Source organism: Gavialis gangeticus, unplaced genomic scaffold, assembly GCF_001723915.1.
Source record: "Gavialis gangeticus isolate Ggan-Ray unplaced genomic scaffold, GavGan_comp1, whole genome shotgun sequence".
In the NCBI taxonomy this organism is placed as follows: Eukaryota; Metazoa; Chordata; order Crocodylia; family Gavialidae; genus Gavialis; species Gavialis gangeticus.
This window is the reverse complement of record NW_017728995.1, coordinates 61,782,539-61,804,565: the sequence shown is the minus strand read 5'-3', so window position 1 is coordinate 61,804,565 and position 22,027 is coordinate 61,782,539. Positions and strand designations below refer to the sequence as shown.

The following is a 22,027-nucleotide window of genomic DNA, read 5'->3' as shown; positions in this document are numbered from 1 at the left end:
TAGACATCAGGAGGCACTACTTCACTGTCAGGGTGGCTAGGATCTGGAACCAACTTCCAAGTGAAGTGGTGCTGGCTCCTACCCTGGAGGTCTTTAAGACAAGGCTAGAATATCACCTTGCTAGGGTCGTTTGACCCCAGTACTCTTTCCTGCCATGGCAGGCAGTCGGATTTGATGATCTGCTCAGGTCCCTTCCAGCCCTACCAACTATGAAACTATGAAAGAATTCTTCTCCTTTGGACTGAACACACACAGATCATCAACTAATTTTGAGGATCTAGCACAGAACATTTTCCAGACTTGACAAATATTGTAGTAAGAGCCTTTTTATGCAACTCCACACTCTGAAGTTAGTTAAAAGTTCCTTTACAAATTATACTATGCTATTAAATTATAAAAACCTGGAGCATAACAATCAGTATTTACATTGATATAGCATGCAGTACAACAAACTCTGCTGAGCAAAGACTACTATACTAGAAGTTCCTCCTCCCAGAGATCTTCAGCAGAAGAGTCTATCCCTTACCTCATCCGTCAACAAGGTTAGCTCTCTCTGCTAGTTGTTAGGGAAGTGACAGGGCTTTGCCTCTTCTCAGCCTCTTTCAGGATGACTAGCACTAGCAGGAAGCCACCCCTGCTCTCAAATGTTCATGGGGTAGAAGTTGAGTGTGCAGGTCTGTCTAGGGGGCCTAACACAAGGAAAGGCTCCTTACATAGACATGGAAGCTGAGAAATAGGGCCTGGGCCAATCAGTGATGCAAATTTTATTATAAAGATTTATAAGTTGTTAAAGCGATGAAAACTGCATCTTTAAATACAAGCAAGAAATTAGTCAAACGAGGATTTTCAGTCCTTACTATGCAATAGGCAACAGCTGCTGACTGCTGTTGGCTCAGCAGTTCTTTAAAAGAGCAAAGTACAAGAAAGAGATCCAGGCAGAAAAACATACCTGCTTCATGCTGGAGTCAGAGGGAAGGGTAAGTGCAGCTTCAGATATATAGAGAACATTTCTGAAAAGTTTTTAAAGTAGGTGTTGGAGGAAGGAGGGAAGAGGCAAAAGGAAAGATCTACAGCCTCTAAAAGCAATAGAGTGCTTAGGAATAACTGGGCAGAAGGCAACTTAATACCCCATAATATAACTGCTCTGAAGGATTTCACCATTGTTACCATTGTAAGGTGTAATGGAAATTCTATCCTATTTCTTAAGTTGCAGCAGCCTGTAATGACTAAAATGTAAACAAGTTAAACCAACATGGAAGTGAGGTGTGCTCTGGCTTCTGTTGACTCGTTTCAATCAAATCTTCTCAGCTCAGCACTGCAAAGTGGTTACATCAATTGTCCTAATGAAATCTGTGGGTAGTAAAACAGATTCAGCGCTTCTCACCTCAAAAGGACTTTCATCTGATCAGTGTTGATCAAATCATGGTTGCTAAATATAGCTTCCACTGTACAGTAAGCCAGCAGCATTATTTGGATTGTAAAACTGTCTGTGGAAAACAATGAGATCTCCCTACTGTCTTTATAGCAAAGACACTAGTACCTAATTGCACAGATGGTGGCCTCAGCAGCTTTGCTACAAATATATTTTGAAACGTGTTGGTTGTCATGTAATATTGCAAGACTTTTTTTTGTTTGTTTTCCCTTATTATAATTTGCAATACTTTGTCAGGTTTTATGGGCATGATTTGTAGACTCCAGAACTTTAATGCAAAGTCCCTCCAAGAAAACATGATGAAAAGCAACAATTAAACAGCTTCATGTAATTGCCTGGCAATGCAACACTCGCACAGAAAAGACATCTTAATTGTGGCCCTAAACTTACATTGACAGTTCCAGGATAGAAATGGAGGCAGGGAAAAGAGGGAGAGGGATACAACATAGGCAGATACAGCCATGAAATTATTTAATCAACCTCACCAACCCAAGTAATTTACAAAAAAGCAGCCCACTCCTCACTGATCCAACTGACTGGATGCAAGCAATAGTGTTTTCAGTTTTGTTTTATTTTTAGGACAAAGAATGAGGGAATTTTATTTTTAAGGGAAAGAGATGTTAAAAAAGCTGGTTGTTGAAATAGTAAGTATGAGCTATTGGATGTACATATTGTGCTGTCGCACTCATAAAGTTCTCTCTCAGACTCTTAAAATAGCCCTTTCCTTCACGTCCTGAGTTGGTGGACCACAGCAGACTAGAAATCATGCCTAATCAAGCAATTCATATATATGAACACATGTCCAATAAACTACTCGAGACACTTCACTCATTTTTACTACTGACATAAGGCAGAAATACAACTCTAGAAACCAAATAAATGTCCAGTTTCTACTTGATTTCCTGGTTTAGGCCATTATAGATAGGCAGAAGGATGCTCAATATGTGCTGCTCTCTTGGGCCAAATCTAGTACCTTAAGGCAGAATCCCAGAACTGAAAGAGGAACAAGGAGGCATTCCAGAATGATAAATGCTCTTAGAAGTGAAATGCATTTGTCTCCTATTAAATTGGAGAGAACCAGAATGACAACACTAGAAACATTTGTCAGCTGACTGGTGGACATACCTGAGCTGCACAAATTTCCATTCCTGAGCTGGACAAAGTGGCTGGGCTTGTACAGTGTAGCGCTGCACTCAAGGTGATACCCAAACTATGATCCAAGAGTAGCAACTTACTAGCTAAACAGGGAAAATGCCACATGCATGCTGATCCAGGAGCAGCTGAGCTAGGCTCGTCTCAGACAAAACTTACTCCTTCCACATCTTACAAACAAGCATGTCATTTCTTTGCCTAGAGCTCACCAAAAAGGAATGTCCCCAAGAGGGACTGGCAGAGGCCTGGCCAGCAATGTGAAAAGAAAAACAGCTCTGACTTGACTTTGGGGGCAGAAAGGTGAGAGGCTGGGTCCTGGGAGAATAAGTTTGTTAATAAGGCACTCATGTTACAATGATACATATCATATAAAAGAATCTAAACAGAAACCAAAGGCATGGAAACATTATTTGTGAGGGGTGGAGAATTGGCATGAATCATTGCAAACCAAAACTGCATTTCTCACAGCTCTTGTCCAGCCAACTGCATTTTATTTTTAAAAGTTTTCTCTCTCTCTCCTTTCCGTTTGATATAAAATAAGGGTGTCTACAGCTGCTTCAAGAATTTCAACTGTAGTGCAAAAGGTGTATAAATGGCCCCTTTTCCAATGTTTAAAGAGCTTAACTGAAATCAGTGGTTACGAATAAACTGATTAATTGTATCATGCACCTGTCCTGTCTCTTCCAAATTAAGATCAACAGCACATGCTAACTCTAATGACAGCGAGAGACTTCCTAGAAATAACACACAACTCCATTTAGCCACTAGGAAATATATCAGCAGCGTACTCCTTTTACAGATACAGTACATTTGATGTAGAAGAACAGAAGCAAGAGTAGAAAAATGAATCCAGATATCTTCACATTTATGTCTGGCACTAAATAACAGTTTCTGCATGCACACATATCTAACATTATGCGTCACTAAGTTTCAAGAAAATAATTAGAAAAATCCCAGTACAGAAGGCAAAGATTTCTGCTATCATCTCCAGACTATTTCATGTAATTGAAGGCTCAGTGCCTCTTTACTATTATAATGAGGTAATAAAAAAAACTCAAATCCTAAAACAAAAGGCGCTTTCTTGAGTCTTAGCTTACTTACATATCTGACTATTATGTCAATCCTTTCACTTATATTTAATAGGAAGGAAGGAAGGGGAAAAAACAAAACAAAAACACCTAGAATTTGCTGAGTGTTTGACGCATAAACCAAGAGCTTTCTTAGAGAGATCATCTGGAAGACACTTTTAGGAAGTATAAATTAATGGCTAAATACTCCTCTTTTATCCCTCCCTTCAGCATGAAGTGTACCATCATATACTGTGCATTGGCACATAGGTGGGGGCCTAGCTCCCCAGTAAAGTTCATTGCGTAGCCTCAGCAACAACGCACCTCCAACTATAGCTAGGATAGAAGGAAGCCAGTGGATATTGCTTGGGGCAACTGGCTGCAGGCTGTAGCCAGCAGCTAGATTCCCCTCCCCCTGGAACCAACAGTGAATTTCTGTTTGGTCTGAGCAGTTGTTGTAACTCAGAATGCTTCCTGCAAAGCATTTTTAGTTACAGCAGGGAGCTGTACTTCTTATTCATAGTGGAGATATAGGATAGAATTAACCTAGCTTAACATTAGGGTTGGAAGGGACCTCAAGAGGTCATCTACTCCAATCCCCTGTTCAAAGCAGGACCGCCTCCAACTAGATCATCCCAGCCAAGGCTTTGCCTAGCTGAGTCTTAAAAATCTCTAAGGATGGAGATTCCACCACCACTCTGGGTAACCTGTTCAAGTGTTTTACTGCCCTCCCCAGTGAGAAAATTCTTCCTAATATCTAACCTCAACTGCCCTTGCTGCAACTTGAGACCATTGTTTCTTGCTCTGGTATCTGCCACCACTGAGAACAGTCCAGCTCCATCCTCTTTGTAACCACCCTTCAGGTAGCTGAAGGCTGTTCCCCACTCAGTTTTCTCTTCTCTATACTAAATAAACCCAGTTCCCACAGCCTGTCCTCATAAGTCATGTTCCCCAGCTCTCTTACTATTTTTATTGCCCTCCACTGGATTCTTTCCAGTTTGTCCACATCCTTTCTGTAGGATGTATGCCAGATGTGGCCTTACCAGTGCCAAATAGAGGGGAATAATCACCTCCCTCAATCTGCTGGCAACACTCCTACTAGTGCCAGCCCAGTATGTTGTTAGCCTTTTTGGCACCAAGGGCACACTGTTGGCTTATAGTCAGCTTATTGTCCAGTGTAACTCCCAAGTCCTTTTCTGCAGAGCTGCTGCTTAGTCAGTCAGTCCACAGTCTGTACCAGTGCCTGGGATTGTTCTGTCCTAATTGCAGGACTTTGCAGCTGTCCTCACTTACATGCAGCCCTCTAACCTCAAACAGCACCTCTCAAGCAACAAACTAATGAACTCCCATTCTCACCAAGTGCCTGCTGTGACCCCACATCAGTACAGACTGCATCATCCCTGGGCCTAATAACAAGGAGTACAACCTCCAAGGTTCATCCATGTGGAACTCTAACAACATCATATATCCCATCACCTGCTTACAATGCCCCTCTACTGTCTACAGTGGACAGACAGGGTGATCTCAACTTGTAAGAATGAATGAACACTGATCCGACATCAGCTACAAAAAGATACAAAGGCCTGGGGCCAAACACTTTAACCTCCCCAGATATGCTATCAGGATTGCTGTTCTTGGGCAAAAAAACTGAAAAACAATTTGAATGGGAAATTGCAGAACAAGAAATCATCCACAAACTAGACTGTATTAAATATGGTTTAAACAGGGACTATGGATTCTTAACTCATTACCTGAATTAACTTTTGTGACATGCTTTGTTCCTATGGGTTTACTGATCATTTGCTTTTCTCTCCTACTACTGCTTCCCCTCTCAAAGACTCATTATTAAGTGTCCATACCCTGGACATCTTCACATCCAGTATGTGTCACATGTTTTGATACAAGTTTGGGGCCAACGTTTGGGTAGACGTTGGTATGAATAGAGTCATGGTTTTCCCTTCTTAAATATCAAGCTAGATTATAAGTTAATTTGACCTGGAATTTTCCTTCAAGGTCATTAGAAGGTGACAGCAAGGAAATTTTCTCAAGAAAAGAAGGCAGGCTTGCAGAATTGGTTAGAATCTCAACAAAATTAACAGAAAACTCTCAAATTTACATCTAGCTCAAGTAGCACAAGGGTGATGTTGTAGCTGTCATGTCTTGCTTTCAAAAGCTAGTCTAACTTTATCTCAACTTTAGAGTTGGTCCAATAAAAGATGTCACCTTAAGAAATCCTTGTTTCTCACATCTAGGGATATTCCTTGATAGCCTTATGTTTCTTGTTTTCAGGAAGATATTTTGCAGGTAAAACCAGACAAGTGGAACACTGTATTGATAAGTGGCCAAGGGCTTTTTAGAAATCAAATACAACTCAGAATTTTAAATCTCTATTGCTAATGAGATCTAATGAGGCTGCATATTTATAATGCAAATTCCATCAGCAAACTATAAACAGACTCAATGGAGCTAAAGATATTGCTGCATTTCACTTCACAGTAGGAGGGAGTGTCCACAATGGAAAATGAGTGGGTTTGTCTTGTTCTATAGAACTCTTGTCATGTCGTTATTCATATGGGACTTGCTTTGGGTTCTTCTGCTGTTTTAAATGCCATTCTGCAGCTAGAGGGGATAATCTGCATAATGGCTATTCATAAAGAAAAAAGAAAAAAACTGAATGCATTTTGTGGTTAAGTTATAATGGTCAAACCCCAGGACTGCTTTGTAGATTGTGGCCTCTTCTGAGCAAGAGGCCTTTCCACATAAATGTTTTAAACATAAAAGCTGATGATGGCTCAGACCCATTTAGCCAAGAGGTAACAATCACACCTCTGGGTTGCACATTTTCTCTAGCAGACTGTAAAAGCCATAGAGAACAAATAGGATAAACAGCAAAGGAGGAGAACAGTTGAGGGTAGAGACTCATTACAGATCAAAGCTACTTGCGTGCAACCCATGGAGAGTGGATTGGTCACATGGTGCTGACTTGCTTCATTTCAAATAGCTCTATTGCATCGCAAAATGGCTATGAGAAGGTTAGCTGTAATTCTTCCCCAAAACAGATCCATGTAAAGAAGTGCTGCAGTTGCCATAGGGTAGGCAGTTATGAATGGAATGGGACAGGTTCTGCACAATGGGAAACAGGAAGTGAGACACTCTCCACTGACATGCGGCACATTTTATGTACAACCTTGTGGCCCTCCCTGGCCTAGACAAATTTTTAGTCCGCTGCCCGCACTCTGGCTCTGTAGTATCTAGATGGATAGGATACCATTTTGAAAATGGAAAACTAAGCCTTAACATCAGAAAACATTTCCTTATGGAGCCCTGGCTCCCCTTCCCTACAGAAATAAGTACCAGGAGGCAGCCTGGGGAGTGGGGAGGAAAATTTGTGATTTTCCATTGCAATTTCCCATTAATCAATCCAGAAGGAGGGCATGTTGGCAGACCCTATTCCTTATGAACAGGCAGTGGTTCAGTCACCAAATCCCAGAGGTATGCCCACCATGAGTCATGTAATGGAGCCATCCAAACATCCACTGCTCCCAAGGTAGTCCTGGGATTGCAAGCACCAGGCAAGATCCTGACCCGTTGCTCAAGCAGTACAAAGCCAGATTTACTACTGAAGCAGCTGTGTATTTCAGGGGGGTGGTATGGGCAGGGAGAAAAAACTTAAAATTTCATGAAATTAAACATCTGCATTTTAAATGTATCAAAAGCATGTGAAGAGTAATAGTGTGGCTATGACTCTGTTATAACTCTTTAGGCACCAGTAGCTGAGCAGAAATTCAGCTGCAGCAGATGGGGAGAGCAAGGGTTTTCTGAACCTTCTTTTTATACTCTTTATGGTCCCAGTTCATTCACCTGGCAAACTGCCTTAAGGGACTGCAGTACCTTGTGCTGACTGACAAGGATTCCCAAGGGTGCTGTAATGTTAGCCAGTGACAGCTGAAGTGCAGTCCTTAACCTCCTTACCAGACACCTCCCTACTCCAAAGGCAGGTCTACTCTGTTATAGCCATTTCTTTTAGCAATCCTGACCATCACAGAGGTGTATTCCATCTGGCCCCATGGACTTGTATCTAACCTAAATGTACCTTGTTGCAACTTGAGACCGTGGACTGGTATACATCCAGCTTTTCCAAATAGTCTCTAACCCAGGAGTGGCCAATCATTTCAAGCGGGGAGCTGCTTACCACGTTTTGACAAGCTGTCAAGGGCTGCATGGGTAGCCCCGCCCCTTAACAGGTGCCCCATGCCCTGGTCACCATCTTGGGACCAGAAGTCCCACCTCCTAACCCCTGACCTTTGCCACTAGAAGTCCCTCCCCTTACCCGGAGAAATACTCCTTTCAGGAAGGGGTTTTGCCATCTCAGAACCAGAAAAATACCAAATTATATTCTAAAAATCAAACATCTACAACATTTATTAATTTGATTTTTAAAAATATTTGTGTCCTGTTTTACAAGTGTTTGTGTAGTGTACACAGAGGTGATCACACAATAGCTTAAAATTAAGCTGGGGGGGCTGTGGGTATGTGGGGAGGGTGCGAGTGTGTGTGTGGGGATTTTGTGGAGGGTTGGATATGTGTAGGGGGTGTGGGGTGAGGGAGCATGTGGGTGCGGTTATGTGGTGTGGGTGCATGTGGGATTTGTGGGGGCTGTGGGTAGGGGAGAGGGTGGCTGGCGTATGTGGGTGGAGGTCTTCGTGTATGGCAGTGCGAAGGGGGGTGTGGGTGAATGTGTATGGTAGGGTGTGCTTGTGCTTCACTGTATGAACACACACACACACACACACACACACACACACACTGTGCCTCCCTCACCAGTCTCTCTCTCATTACACGGACACACACACACACACCCTTCTGCTCCTAGCCCCAGGGAACTGGTGCAGCCCCTTGCTCCCTGTGGTCCAGCAACGTAGTCTGGGGGCCATGTCATGCTGGAGCAGGCATGCAGGGAAGCAGTGAAAGCTGGGGCAGGCAGAGGCTTCCAGTCAAGGGGTGAGGGTGGGAGAGAGCCAGGGAGGTGGGGCGAGGTTGGGCCAGCCTTGCCTCTCAGTCCTGCTGGCTTCCCCTGACTCCTGTCATCTTTGACAGGCATCCAGGAGCAGATAAATATTAATTTTGTAAACTTTTTAGGTGCCCCATGGGCCAGATGGATGCAGCCCATGGACCATATGGTGCCTGCTTCTGATCCAACCTGTTCCTTTGCCACTGTTGGCTGTTCATCTCCTCCCCAAACTGTTCTATTAGGTGCAGTAGTTTGGAATTTGACCTTGCCTGTGAAGACTGTGAAAAAGCAGATTGGGAAGGTGGGGAAAGAGCACTGAAGAACATGAGGTGTTTCCTAAGGGGAACATCATAAACGGGGGTACTTCTACATGAGATACTTCAAGCGCACTTGACTAAATCTACTGCAGTGACCAGTAAAGTCCATGCTAATGTGCAACAGATTTAGTCTAATGTGTATTAATGTCACTAAAAAAGTATAGCCTGGGTGTACCGGAGTGTGTACCCCACTTTCCAATAGAAGGGGATGGTCAGCGGACTGTATGTGCTGGAGATGAAAACTGCAGCTTACTCGCAGCTTCCCCTTCTCCAGTGCCTCTGTAGAGGAAGACCAGGACACAATATCTTAACTATATACACAGTTTATTCAGATGCAGAACAAAAGGGGAGGGGATCGAATAAACTGGATGGCTGATAAAGATAAATATTTATATATAATACATTTCAAATCAACAAATAACAGAATGGGTATTCGATCCCTTCCCCTTTTTTCTGCATTTGAATAAACCGTGTATATAGTTAAGATATTGTGTCCTGGTCTTCCTCTATAGAGGCACCGGAGAAGGGAAAGCTGCGAGCAAGCTGCGGTTTCCATCTCCAGCACATACACCCTGCTGACCATCCCCTTCTATTGGAAAGCGGGGTACACACTCCAGTCTTCTCATCCATCCTACCGGTCAGCGGTTGAGGACAGCACAACAGTGATTGCGTTAGAGAGGTCAACTCACAGCTTTGGAGCTGGTGCCATCAGGTGGAGTTTGGATTCCTTGACCACAACCAACACTTCCAGGATAAGGCCTTGATTGGACAAGATGGGCTACATCTCTCTCCAAGAGGTAAGAGTCTGTTCTCTAACAGGTTGGCTGATCTCCTACGCTGGGCTTTAAACTAGGTTTATTGGGGGACGGGGATGTTGACGACAGGGAGAGGCCAGGAACGACAAACCTCAATCCAGGTGCCAGAACACTCCAAGTGAGTACCAAGGGCGCTGCTAAGCATCAGAATGGGGGAGCAGCAAGGGTACAAATTGGGAGGCTTAGATGCCTCTATACTAATGCTAGGAACATGGGGAACAAGCAGGAGGAACTTGCACTCCTGCTTACAAATAAAGAATTCAACCTGGTTGGGCTAAAAGAAACTTGGTTGGATCCTACCCACGACTGGGCAGTGGACACTGAGGGCTATAGGCTGTACAGACAGGACAGAGTAGGAAAAAAGTGTGGGGTGGTATTGCTCTCTATGTTAAGGAGCAATATACATCTTCCATAGTTAATTTGGGCCAGGAAGAAGAGCAAATTGAGGTACTATGGTTCAGGTTACAGGGGGCTCAGAGTGAAAGGGACTTGATAGTGGGGGTCTACTACAGACCCCCACACCAGGCGGATGAGTTAGGCCTAGAAGCCTGTTCTTGAGACAGCTCTCAGAGGCAGTGCGCACAAAGGATCTGGTCAGCATGGGTGACTTTAACTTCCCAGACATCTGCTGAGAGAAACAGGCAGCCAGGTCTGCCTGTTCACCAAGGTTTCTAACCTCCTTACAGGACCTTTACCTATTGCAGGAGGTACGCGTTCCCACTAAGGGAAATGCCTTACTAGACTTAGTACTGGCCACAGGGGATGACTTGGTGGGGAATCTCCAGGTGCAAAGTAACCTAGGGGATAGTGACCACCTATTGATAGGGTTCACTATCTGGAGAAAGGTGGGGAAGATAACTAGTAGGGTGGAAGTGCTAGACTTCAGGAAGGCCAACTTCAACAAGCTCAGGAGATTAGTTAGGGAGGGACTGACTGGTAAAAGCCTTGGAGAGATGGGAGTCCAGGAAGCGTGGGCATTTTTCAAGAGACTAATCCTGCAGGCTCAGAAAAGGACCATCCCAGTATACATAAAAGGGGGCAAAAAAGCAAAGAAACCCTCTTGGTGGAGCAGGGAAATCCAGGAGAGCCTGGAGGGAAAAAAGAGGCCTACAGGCTGTGGAAGCAGGGGCCTGCCACCAAGAAGGAGTATACCTGCTTGGCTCGAGCTTGCAGGGAAGCAGTGAGGAGAGCCAAAGCAGAAATGGAGCTTAGGCTGGCAGCAAAAGTTAAGGATAACAAAAAGTCATTCTTTAAGTACAAAGGAAGCAAAAAGAAGGTGCAGGGTAACTTAGGCCCCTTCAGGATGAACTAGGGCAACTGGTAACAGATAGGATGGCCAAAGTAGAGCTTCTAAATGATTTCTTTGCATCCATGTTCCTGGACACGAATAAAAACATGCATCCCATTGGGACCTTAGGTAAGACCAGTATAGATACCAACCCACCAGCTGTTCAAGCTGACCTAGTAAAGGGGCACCTGGAGGGTTGAATGTATTTAAGTCCTGATGATCTTCATCCTAGGGTGCTTAGGGAATTAGCTGGAGTCATAGCAGAGCCGCTGGCACAACTGTTTGAGTGCTCGTGGTGCTCAAGACAAGTCCCAGAGGACTGGAAAAGAGCCAATGTGGTCCCTATTTTCAAGAAGTGGAGGAAGGAGGAACCAGGTAACTATAGCCCAGCTAGTCTCACCTTTATCCTTGGCAAGACCTTTGAGAAAATTGTTAAGGATCACATTTGTGGGGGACCAGCGGATAAAATGATACTAACGGGCAATCAGCGTGGCAGATCCTGCCTGACTAACCTGGTTTCATTTTACGACCGGGTCACAAAATGCTTGGATGAAGGAATAGGGGTAGATGTTATTTACTCAGATTTTAAAAAGGCCTTTGACACAGTGGCACACGCAATTCTTATAAATGAACTAAACAGTTGCAATGCAGATTATTACACAGTCTGGTGGGCAGAAAATTGGCTTATGGGACACACCCAGAGAGTGGTGGTGGACGGGTCAGCTTCTACCTGGAGAAATGTGGGCAGCGGAGTCCCCAAGGCTCTGTCCTGGGACCAGTACTATTCAATATCTTCATTAGTGACTTGGATGAGGGAGTAGAAAGCACCCTGTTCAAGTTTGCTGACAACACCAAACTATGGGGGGAGGTCCACAAACTAGAGGGCAGGGACTGAATCCAGGCTGATTTGGACAGGCTGGGGAAATGGGCCGAACAGAATAAGAGCAGTTTAACAAGAATAAGTAGCATGTGTTGCACCTGGGGAGGAAGAATCATCAACACTCCTATAGCCTGGGAGGTAGCAGTCTAAGTAGCACAACATCAGAAAGGGATCTCGGAGTCATAGTCAACTCCAAAACAAACATGAGTCACCAATGTGATGAGGTAATAAGTAAAGCTAACTGCACCCTTTCTTGCATAAATAGGTGCATCACAAACAGGTCTAGGGAGGTGATACTTCCCCTCTATGTGGCATTGGTCAGGCCGCAGCTGGAGTACTGTGCCAGTTTTGGGTGCCACACTTCAGGAGGGATGTGGATGGATTGGAGAGGGTTCAGAGGACCCTTGTCTGGTTAAAGGCCTCCAGAAAAAACCCTCTATAGACCTATTGGGAGACGTGAAACTCTTCAGCCTCCGCAAGAGGAGGCTGAGAGGTGATCTCATGGCCGCCTACAAACTCATCAGGGGGCAGGGGGAGGGCAGCAAAAAATAGGGGATGCGATGTTTACCAGCGCACCTGTTGGGGTAACTAGAAATAATGGCCACAAACTGGAAGAAAGCAAATTTAGATTGGACATCAGGAAAAAATTCTTTACAGTGAGGGTTGCCAAAATATGGAATAAGCTTCCAAGGGAGGTGGTGCTCTCCCCTTCCTTGGAAGTGTTTAAAAGGAGATTGGACAGACACCTGGCTGGCATCATCTGACCCCAGTACTCATTCCTGCCCAGGGCAGGGAGTTGGACTTGATGATCTAATAGGTCCCTTCTGACCCTAACATCTATGAAACTAGGAAACTAGGAAAGTATAGCAGTCCCCAAGACCCACAACAGAAACCTCACCCATGGATGCTCAGCGAGTAAGTATGTCCCATCAACTGATAGGTAAGCACCCCCAAAATGTAAAGCACAATAAATAGCTAAGAAACTCTCAAGAATAGAAAACACAACAAGCAATTAATAAACACTCCAAAATGTAAGGCGTGGTAATCCCAAATACCCCCTTCCTCCAGAGGAGTCTCTCTCTCTAGCCTAAACCCCCTCTGATGAGGCTATCCACTGTCCCTCCCCGGTGGGAAACCCCTTGCCAAGGAACTCATGCTTCCCAGCATGTAAGGGTCCAGCAATGGCTCCCAGTGTTTTGTCCCCAGCTAGGCAAGCAGCTCCTGCAACGGGTGCTCTGTTTCAGTCCCCCACGTGGGGTGCATGGCTCGTTCACATGCCCAGATGGCTCGTCCTTATCAGCAGGTTGTGCAACTGTGTCGGGGCTCCAGTACAGGCCTGCCACATTGCGGAGCCTGTGCTGCCCATGGACCCTTGCACCCAGCAGCAGAGAATGGGGCCCGAACTGCCCCCTGCCCCCTCCAAGGGCCCTCTGCCCAACAAAAACTCACCATGCAGCTGTGCCTGCACCATCCGGCCTCATGCCAGGGTCCGAGACCTGAGCAGCCTTGAGCAGCTCCCAAGCTTCTGGTCCCTCTTGGACCCTCCGTGCAGAGACACCTGCACCAGCTCGCCATGCTCTCTCACAGCAAGGGGTTGGGGATGCAGCCACCTGCCACTCCCATCCAACGACAGAGTCTTCGGGCTCTTCAGGGCAACTGGAAGTGCCCCCTCAGTAGCTCTTCCCCAGCTCTTCCTCAGCCCCAGCTTCTTCTTTCTTCTCCATCCCTCGTTGTCTCCCAGCTCCTTATACACCCTTTTAGGGCTCTGCCCCAAGACTAAAGACTGGCCAATCGTGGGGTAGAGGAAGTGCAGTCTTTAATTAGGTCCACTCCTCGCCTCACCTCAACATAGGGGCAGGGCAGACTCCTCCCGAGGCTCCTCCCCTGCTGGTCTCTGATTGGTAGGTTTGCACCACCAATTGCTTTGGCAATTCTCTAAGCCCGAGGAACTGGGTGAAGACAGGCAAGCCTGCCACAAAAGCATTCATCTGCACTAATGCATGGATGATTTTACTACCAGAAATGTGAAATTATAGAATTTGAACAAAAGTCTGGATAGTCTGACAAGTTTTTTAAATGCATGAAACAGAATATTCAGGATGTTAAGTGAATTTAATTTTGGATCCTTGTCTTACCTAGAGAAGTATCAGTAATGAGAAGAGGAAGTTCATTCAGTCAGCATACAGAACAATTACATTTAGATTTGTTCAGTTAATATGTTCAGTTATAGCAGATTTATAGATTCATAGATGCTAGAGTCGGAAAGGACCTCAATGGATCATTGAGTCCGACCCCCTGCCTGTGGCAGGAAAAAGTGCTGGGGTCATGTGACTCCAGCCAGGTGCTAATCCAGTCTCTTCTTGAAGACCCCCAAGGTAGGGGAGAGCACCACCTCCCTTGGAAGCCCATTCCATATTCTGGCAACCCTGACCATGAAGAAGTTCTTTCTGATGTCCAGCCTAAATCTACTCTCTTGTTCCTGATTATTCCAAGGGGTGTCCTGGTAAACAGAGCATCTCCTATTCCCTGCTGCACCCCTCCTCCCCCCCAGTGAATTTGTAAACTGCCACAAGATCCCCCCTCAGCCTTCTTTTGTGGAGACTGAAAAGATCCAGGTCCTTTAGCCTTTCCTCACAGGGCCTTCCCTGCAGGCCTCTAACCATACGAGTGGCCCTCCTCTGGACACTCTCGAGGTTGTCCACATCCCTCTTGAATTGTGGCACCCAGAATTGGACGCAGTACTCCAGCTGTGGCCTGACCAGTGCCGCATAGAGGGGAAGCATCACCTCCCTGAAGCTATTCATGATGCAACTACTAATGCATGACAAAGTGCGGTTAGCTCTGCTAATTACTTTGTCACATTGATGATTCATATTCATCTTGGAGTCGGCAACAACTCTGAGATTTCTTTCTGCCACTGTGCTGCTGAGAAGGTCACCCCGCAGCCTATAGGTGTGCTGGTGATTCCCTCTCCCTAGGTGCAGCACCTTGCTCTTGTTCTTGATGAACTGCATCCTATTGTTCTCTGCCCACTTCTCTAACCTGTCCGGGTCCACCTGGATTCAGTTTCTTCCCATCAGAGTGTTTACTTTGCCCCTTAGTTTTGTGTTATCTGCGAATTTGGACAGAGAGCTTTCCACACCCTCACCCAGGTTGCTGATGAAGATATTGAACAGCACCAGCCCAAGGACCGAGCTTTGGAGGACCCCACTGCCCCCATCTGTCCAGGTCGATACCGACCCTTCTACCATCACTCTCTGGGTACGACCCTTAAGCCAATTTGCCACCCACATGACTGTGTAATGGTCTATGGCACAGCCATTCAATTTGTTCATGAGAATTGGATGGGATGCCATGTTGAAGGCCTTCTTAAAGTCCAAGTAGATGACATCTACCTCAACTCCTGCATCTAAGCATTTAGTGACCTGGTCATAGAAAGAAACAAGGTTAGTCTGGCAGGTTCTACCTGCTATGAACCCATGTGGGTTCCCCTTCAGCATTATATTACCTGGTGAACTCCTACAAATGTGATCCTTGATAATTTTTGGTGGTGGGACTAATCAGTCTATAGTTACCTGGATCCTCTTTCCTGCCCTTCTTGAAAACAGGAACTACAGTGGACCTTTTCCAGTCCTCTGGGACCTCACCAGAGCACCACGAGTGCTCAAACAGCCATGCCAGTGGCTCTGCTATGACACTAGCTAATTCTTTCAGCACCCTTGGATGAAGCTCATCTGGTCCCGCTGACTTAAACACAAAGTGTGTCTTTACTAGGTCACTGCTGACAGTAGGTGGGCTGGTATTCCTCCTGCTTCTATCTGTAATGCATGTGGGAGATTTGTCTAGATCTCTGTTCAAGAATACAGAGGCCAAAAACTCATTGAAGAGCTCTGCTTAGTCTCTCCTTTCTGTCACCAACTGCCCTAGTCTATCCTGTAGGGGTCCTATGCTGCCCTGTGCCTTCGTTTTATTCCCTATATACCTGAAGAAGGACTTTTGTTGTCCTTAATTTTTGCTGCCAGCTTAAGTTTTAATGCTGCTTTGGCCTTCTTGACTGATTCCCTGCAAGTATGAACCAAGGAGGTATACTCCTCCTTGGTAGCTGCCCCCTGCTTCCACAGCCTTTATGCCCCTTTTTTTTGCCCTTACCTGTCATTACAAGTACTAAACTTAACGCGCCATAATTACAGCACATTAATGAACACGTAGACATGCCCACTGTCCCAGAGGGTTGTTTTTTTTAATGGTGAGTTGCTATAAGAAAGGAACACTCTAGCAAGACGATTGGATATTATTATTCATATAGCCAGGAAAAGCAACTGAAAAACTGTAACTAATAAAACAAACAATGTGGGAGCTTGACAAAAAACTAGCTGCCCTACATATGTATCTATGGGACTCCCAGCAGCATACTTCGAACTCTGTAACCAATGGTCTGAACCAGATTTTTGTGCACATGGTTCCAAACCATTACTCGAGTGACCAGAATGATTAGAAATTGGCCTTCAGACATGAGAATAGAGAAACACTCTCTGCTTCTTTATGGTCTACTGAATGCATCCAAGATTTCTGGAATGCCTGGCCTCTAAGCTGGACTCACAGGTTTCTGGTCCTGCATCCAGTATTGAGCACAGGCAGTGTATGTGTTTCTGATAATCTACATTTTACAAATGCATTCAGTTTCCCTGGGAAAGTTAGAAAGTAATAATGCTGCATATTAGTAAGTGTAGGTGTGCTTATGTACATTTTGAACATGTTCAAGTACATTTCTTTACTTCCATTAGGGAACTTGTCCATTGCCAGAAATCAGTGCAAATGAATCAGTTCTCAAGACAGGTCATTCCTGGTTTCTTTCAGCCTGGAATTGCAGCTGAAGCACATTCACATTCAGCACTTGCTCACTGCACCTATGACATGCAATATGAGAAATTCAGCAATAAGCAGCTTTTTTTGTGTGGATGGATCTATGCTACCTGTAGGGAGGACCTGGGCAGGCTGGGGGACAGAGGCTTTGTTGACTCTTCTCGGTGACAGCCAAGGAGCAGGGCCAGCCTGGCACTCAGGCAGACCACACGAGCTATGGCCGTGACTAGAGCACTGCTCTGTGGGGAGGGAGGAGCAGGGTGCCACAAAGTCTGCTGAGCTGCCAGTGGAAGCATCCAAACATGAGTCAAGATAATATCTGGTACAGATATTCATTACAGTGCTCTAAACTACAACAGTGAAGTCTAATACCATGTCCATCTAGGGATTCACCATTTTTATAGCACTCTTTGGGCTTCTGTACCTGGCCCAGGTTACTAATGCAGTGGGAATGTAATCTTAATTAGAAACTCCTCATGCAGGAGAAATTGCCTTGCTAATCACATCTCTCTGGATAAGTAGTGTCATTTCACCATGCGGCTGTTATTCAAGCTAGGTCAGCTCCAGTAGAACAACTCAAGTTAATACACTGCAACATTTAACTCAGTAAAGCATTTTATTCACTCAGCATTTTATTCTCTCATGCATCTCCCAGCTACTTCTATTTGCTGCAAGCAGAACAATTGGAAAGCACACTGTCTTAGAGGCAGAGTTTCTCCCAATCCTCCCCTCTTGTTTTAGAGAAGAGAAAGTTATTATATGCCATACCAGGATGCAGTATACTCGCTGCTGCAAACACAGCATATTGGCACAGTTTGGGTACCACTGGCCATGCCTTCCTATTGATTTGCTCTTGGGTAATGCAGAATATCCAGCTTCTGTTCTCACCTTCTGTGCCCAAGACCATGATCTGAGCAAGTCTAACACAGCTACAAATGGGACACAGTTTATTCTTCTGCGTAGCCACATAAGACAATGACCCAATATAAGCCTCTTCAGTTACATATGACCATAAGTAAAATCTAACATGTACTTCAATGGATGTTAACTCACAGCTCACAATAAAAAATTCCTAGAAATTAGCTGTACAGGCTCAGATATAAACAAGTGCATAGGTTTGGGGAAGGCATGTGTGCTGTTTATTGAAGACTGATTTTAAAAAGAATCTGCCTTTATATCTAAGAACAGACTACTCCGTTCTCCAGTAAGATCATTTCATTCTGGTTCTTTGTACAATATGGTTTGTGTTTAGAGAGGTGCATGCATGGAAAGTAAAAGGAAGAAACTAGATAATTAAATTCATACAGATGGAGCAACTTCCAGAGATAATCAACGGCTACATAATAAGCAGCTGACTGTGGTGAATATTGATTAGCCAGTGCTGGCAGGGCCCTACTCGAGGGAGGTCAGCACTGCTGCCAGCTGCCTTGTGAGAGGACAAAAGAGACCCCAGCGAAAGGCAACTTATAAATAGTGCATTTATATGGGCCCACAGTGGGAAAAGAGGTTTGACTTCAGGACAAAAGCATCAACAGCCCTTTTGCTCTTGTTAATAAACTACTGCTGTAAATTATGAAATCCAAGTAAAAAAAAAAAAAACCGCCCCAAAAACCCTGCCCTGGTTGAATTATTTAACCTGCAAACTATTGCTTACAATGTCTACTTGTGATTTTTGGGTTCACTGGAGAATCTTATTCACTGAAATTCTCCCTGCTTTGTAGGGAACCAAATGTTTTCATAACAATCAACATTCCTGTCTTTTGTTCAACAGCAGTTGTATGCTTAGGGAACATCTCCATGGCATGATGTAGCACTGTACAGAGTTATCCTGGCTAGCTTGGGTGCCAGCAGTGATTTAGCCAGGTTAGCAGAGTGCTCTGCTTGAGCTAATATACACTACATTGTCCCATACAGGCATACCCTGAGTGCTCACTGACCAAGGACATTATTTTAAAACAAACTAAAAGATCCCATCTTTCCTAAGACTGCTTAGATAAACAATCCTACTGCTATAGGCATAGCATAGCACCAGCAGACACAAACCAGACTATATATGCTATATATGATAGCGTGTTGAATCATTACAGAACTAAAAAAGGAATCCTACCTTATTAGAAGCTGACAGTCTTTTCTCACAGGCTTTCTGTGGAGAGAGAAATTGAAAAGTTAGGAGAAAGGGATCTGGTAACAGTGTTCTATCAAAGGTGAAGGGGAGGGGGGGCAGGGAGGGAAGGGGCTCTCAGTTCAGTCCTGGCATAACTCACCCAACTTCAAATGAAGCCACAGCAGGACAAACTTGGCCCTGTGTCTTTGCCAAGGAGAACAACAGTAGCCAGCCAAATGCAGCTGCTTTCACATTTCTTCAATGAATCTGTTCATTCTACTCTTGTGATACAGCGGCCATAAACAAAGGCTCCTCATGATGTCTCATTGTGTTATGCATAATTATACAGTATAGACTTCATAAATATACATACTTCTGAGAACCTGACTTACTCAGGCTACTTCTGCGGTGGGTTTAGTACAGGAGGAACAGTGACAACAAAAAAGGAGGAAAAAAACCCTAATGGCTGTTTGGAGAGGCAGTTGGGGATGTTTTATATAAACACATTGTTAAAAAAAGGAACCAACATGAACTGTGCCAAGCAGCATGAACCCAGTCACTTTGCATGTGTTTTCCAATTTTACCCACCCTTTCATTTTTAGATTTCAAGTTCTTTGAGATGAAAACTGTATCATCTTACATTTGTACAGCACACAGCAGCTGCAAAGTGGATTGTGGCTTTGAATGCTACCATAATAGGACCCCAAAGCATGGTGCTTGGATAAGCACCACTCCTCCTGGACCACGGGTTGAGAGACACTCCATTTGCTCAAGTGCCCTCACAAGACCCAAAGGGATGTTTCTCAGGAAACTCCACAAGGGAACCTCAGAATATTCCATTTCCTCTGGCCCTTTTAAAAGACTTTGCTGCAAGGCAAGGGAATTGGTTTGTGTGATTTAATATCATGGGGCATCTTATGTTCACTTTTCGTGCAACAGAAATTCTTCAGATCTCTGAATGCTAATTCTGTAGCACAGCAGGCACAAGTTTCAGCAAGGTCACAAGTGAAGAGCCTCAGAAGGCTGAACTACAAACTCATGTTAGATCAGTGTAAGTAAAGTGTCATTCCACTGAAGTCACTTGAGACCCACCTGTGAACGTGACTAGAGAAAAAAGCTAGTATCAAATTGGAATTGAATTTGATTTTCAAGGATTGTGTCAAGTCAGGTGTGCATAGGCTCTTTTAGTTCTTTGAAGGCTACTGTTTAACCTACCACACTGAGCAATCTCACTTATTTTGCCAGATAAGTTTATGAACTCTTAGGATTATGACAGTTTAGAGAGCTTTAGAGAGGTCCACAATCTGCCAGGCTCACAAAGAGTAATTTTGCCAGGACCAGTTGCTTCAATTTTCATGGAACCATTAGCAAAAAGTGCTATTCAACATGAACAAGAGCTGTAGGATGTGGCCTCTATTGAATAACTTCAAAGATATCAATACATAGTAGTATGTCCTAGGTTTCACTGAAGGCTGGTTAACAAAACAACTTTGAAGTGTGTAAATCAAGACAGTTTAGATAGCTTAACAGGCATGGAAGATTTCTAAAGCAAAACAAAAAACAAAAAACCCAGACTCCACTTCTTGTCAATACTGTTCAGTGTCTGAGCAGTAATGAGACTCCTTTGTTAGGAAGATTGGTTCTATTCTTTTCTGAGGGTATTTGATAAGGTGAGCACAAGGAAAAACAAAACAAAACACCAAGCTCATGGCATTCAGGGACTTAAGAGGCTTCCGCAGCTCCATAATCACAGTTAAACTGCTACACCTGTCTTTGGAGGAATTTGCACAGAAAATATTGCCTATGATACAGTACATGGAATGATGCACCCCCGTGTCCGGCATTAGGGTAGCAGCTGGTGGAAATAGCGAGAAAATGACAAGAATAAGAACCCCTCCATCCCCTGCCCAAGGATTATGTCTAATACCATCATCCTCACCCAACCTTTCCCCAGTTTCCAAAGTCTTACACAGCAAATAATATTCCCAGGAACTCTAAGCACAGTTAGCTCTAGTTACAGTTTCTAGGTAACCATCCAGCCCCTACAGCCCTTGCTGAAACAGTTGGTATTTAGAGGTACTTCCATTCATTCTTCTATATGGCATAACCATTGCAGCAAGGCTTTTAGGCCCACTTACCTTATTTATGAGTTTATATTTAAAGGAGGGACAAATACTAAGAGGCAGAGAAGAGAAAAGCATCGAGTGATTTGAACAGAAATTACTTTTGAGGTTCTAAGTGCATGGCCGTTCCCTTCATCAGATGTAAGCCCTCACAGCTCTCACCTGATGCAGTAAATTATGTTTTGCTATCGTTTTATAGGAACACAACGTGGAAGGTATCACTATTAGACACGGTTTTGTAAAAATCTGAAAAATGTTTTGAAATGTATGCAATAGCATGTAGTTCTTACATAGTCCTTCTCATGAGTAAGTCTCAAAGCAGTTTGTAAAAGGGAGACCAGTATCATTAACCCCAACACTGTAATACGTCCCTCTAAATTACAAGCAGGAAATAACTTAAGGGTTCATTCATCAGTCTCAGGAAATAGCTTCATTAGGGCAACAGGCATGAATAAATTCATAGTGGTTGTAGAATGTGTGAACTGTGGCAATGAATTCTATCATTGTGAGCAGTGATGGACCCTGGAAAGAAAACATCTCATGGGAATCAGCATGCACCAGGCAAAGCAAAACAGAAGAGAATTGGGAATTTTCCAAGACCTATTTGGCATAATATTTTTAAATAGGCAATAATCTATATTTACTTGCATTGCTAAAAACACATTCTTGCTGATTAGAGAAAATCTACATTATAAAGGTTGCCTGTTTGATTACACAATAGCCATAGAATGGAAATAGCACAGACAGTGACTATTATTTCCTCCACACAAACTTTGTGCTGCCAAAGTGTCTCCATTTTTACGGGGTGCAGGAGGAAACCAACTGAAATGGCAAGAATGTGTTTTTAGCAATGCAAGTAAATATAGATTATTGCCTATTTAAAAATATTATGCCAAATAGGTCTTGGAAAATTCCCAATTCTCTTCTGTTTTGCTTTGCCTGGTGCATGCTGATTCCCATGAGATGTTTTCTTTC

At 44.2% G+C, this 22,027-nt stretch overlaps 1 protein-coding gene across 1 annotated transcript in view; it reads right to left on the bottom strand.

The window, feature by feature from the left end:
• The window catches only part of ARHGEF4 (Rho guanine nucleotide exchange factor 4), a 491,134-nt gene that overhangs the window by 429,241 nt on the left and 39,866 nt on the right, over positions 1–22,027 (bottom strand). The window contains exon 2 of the mRNA XM_019503706.1: positions 18,933–18,968. Within this exon, the coding sequence (XP_019359251.1) occupies positions 18,933–18,968 (36 nt within the window). The remainder of the gene's footprint in view (positions 1–18,932; positions 18,969–22,027) is intronic.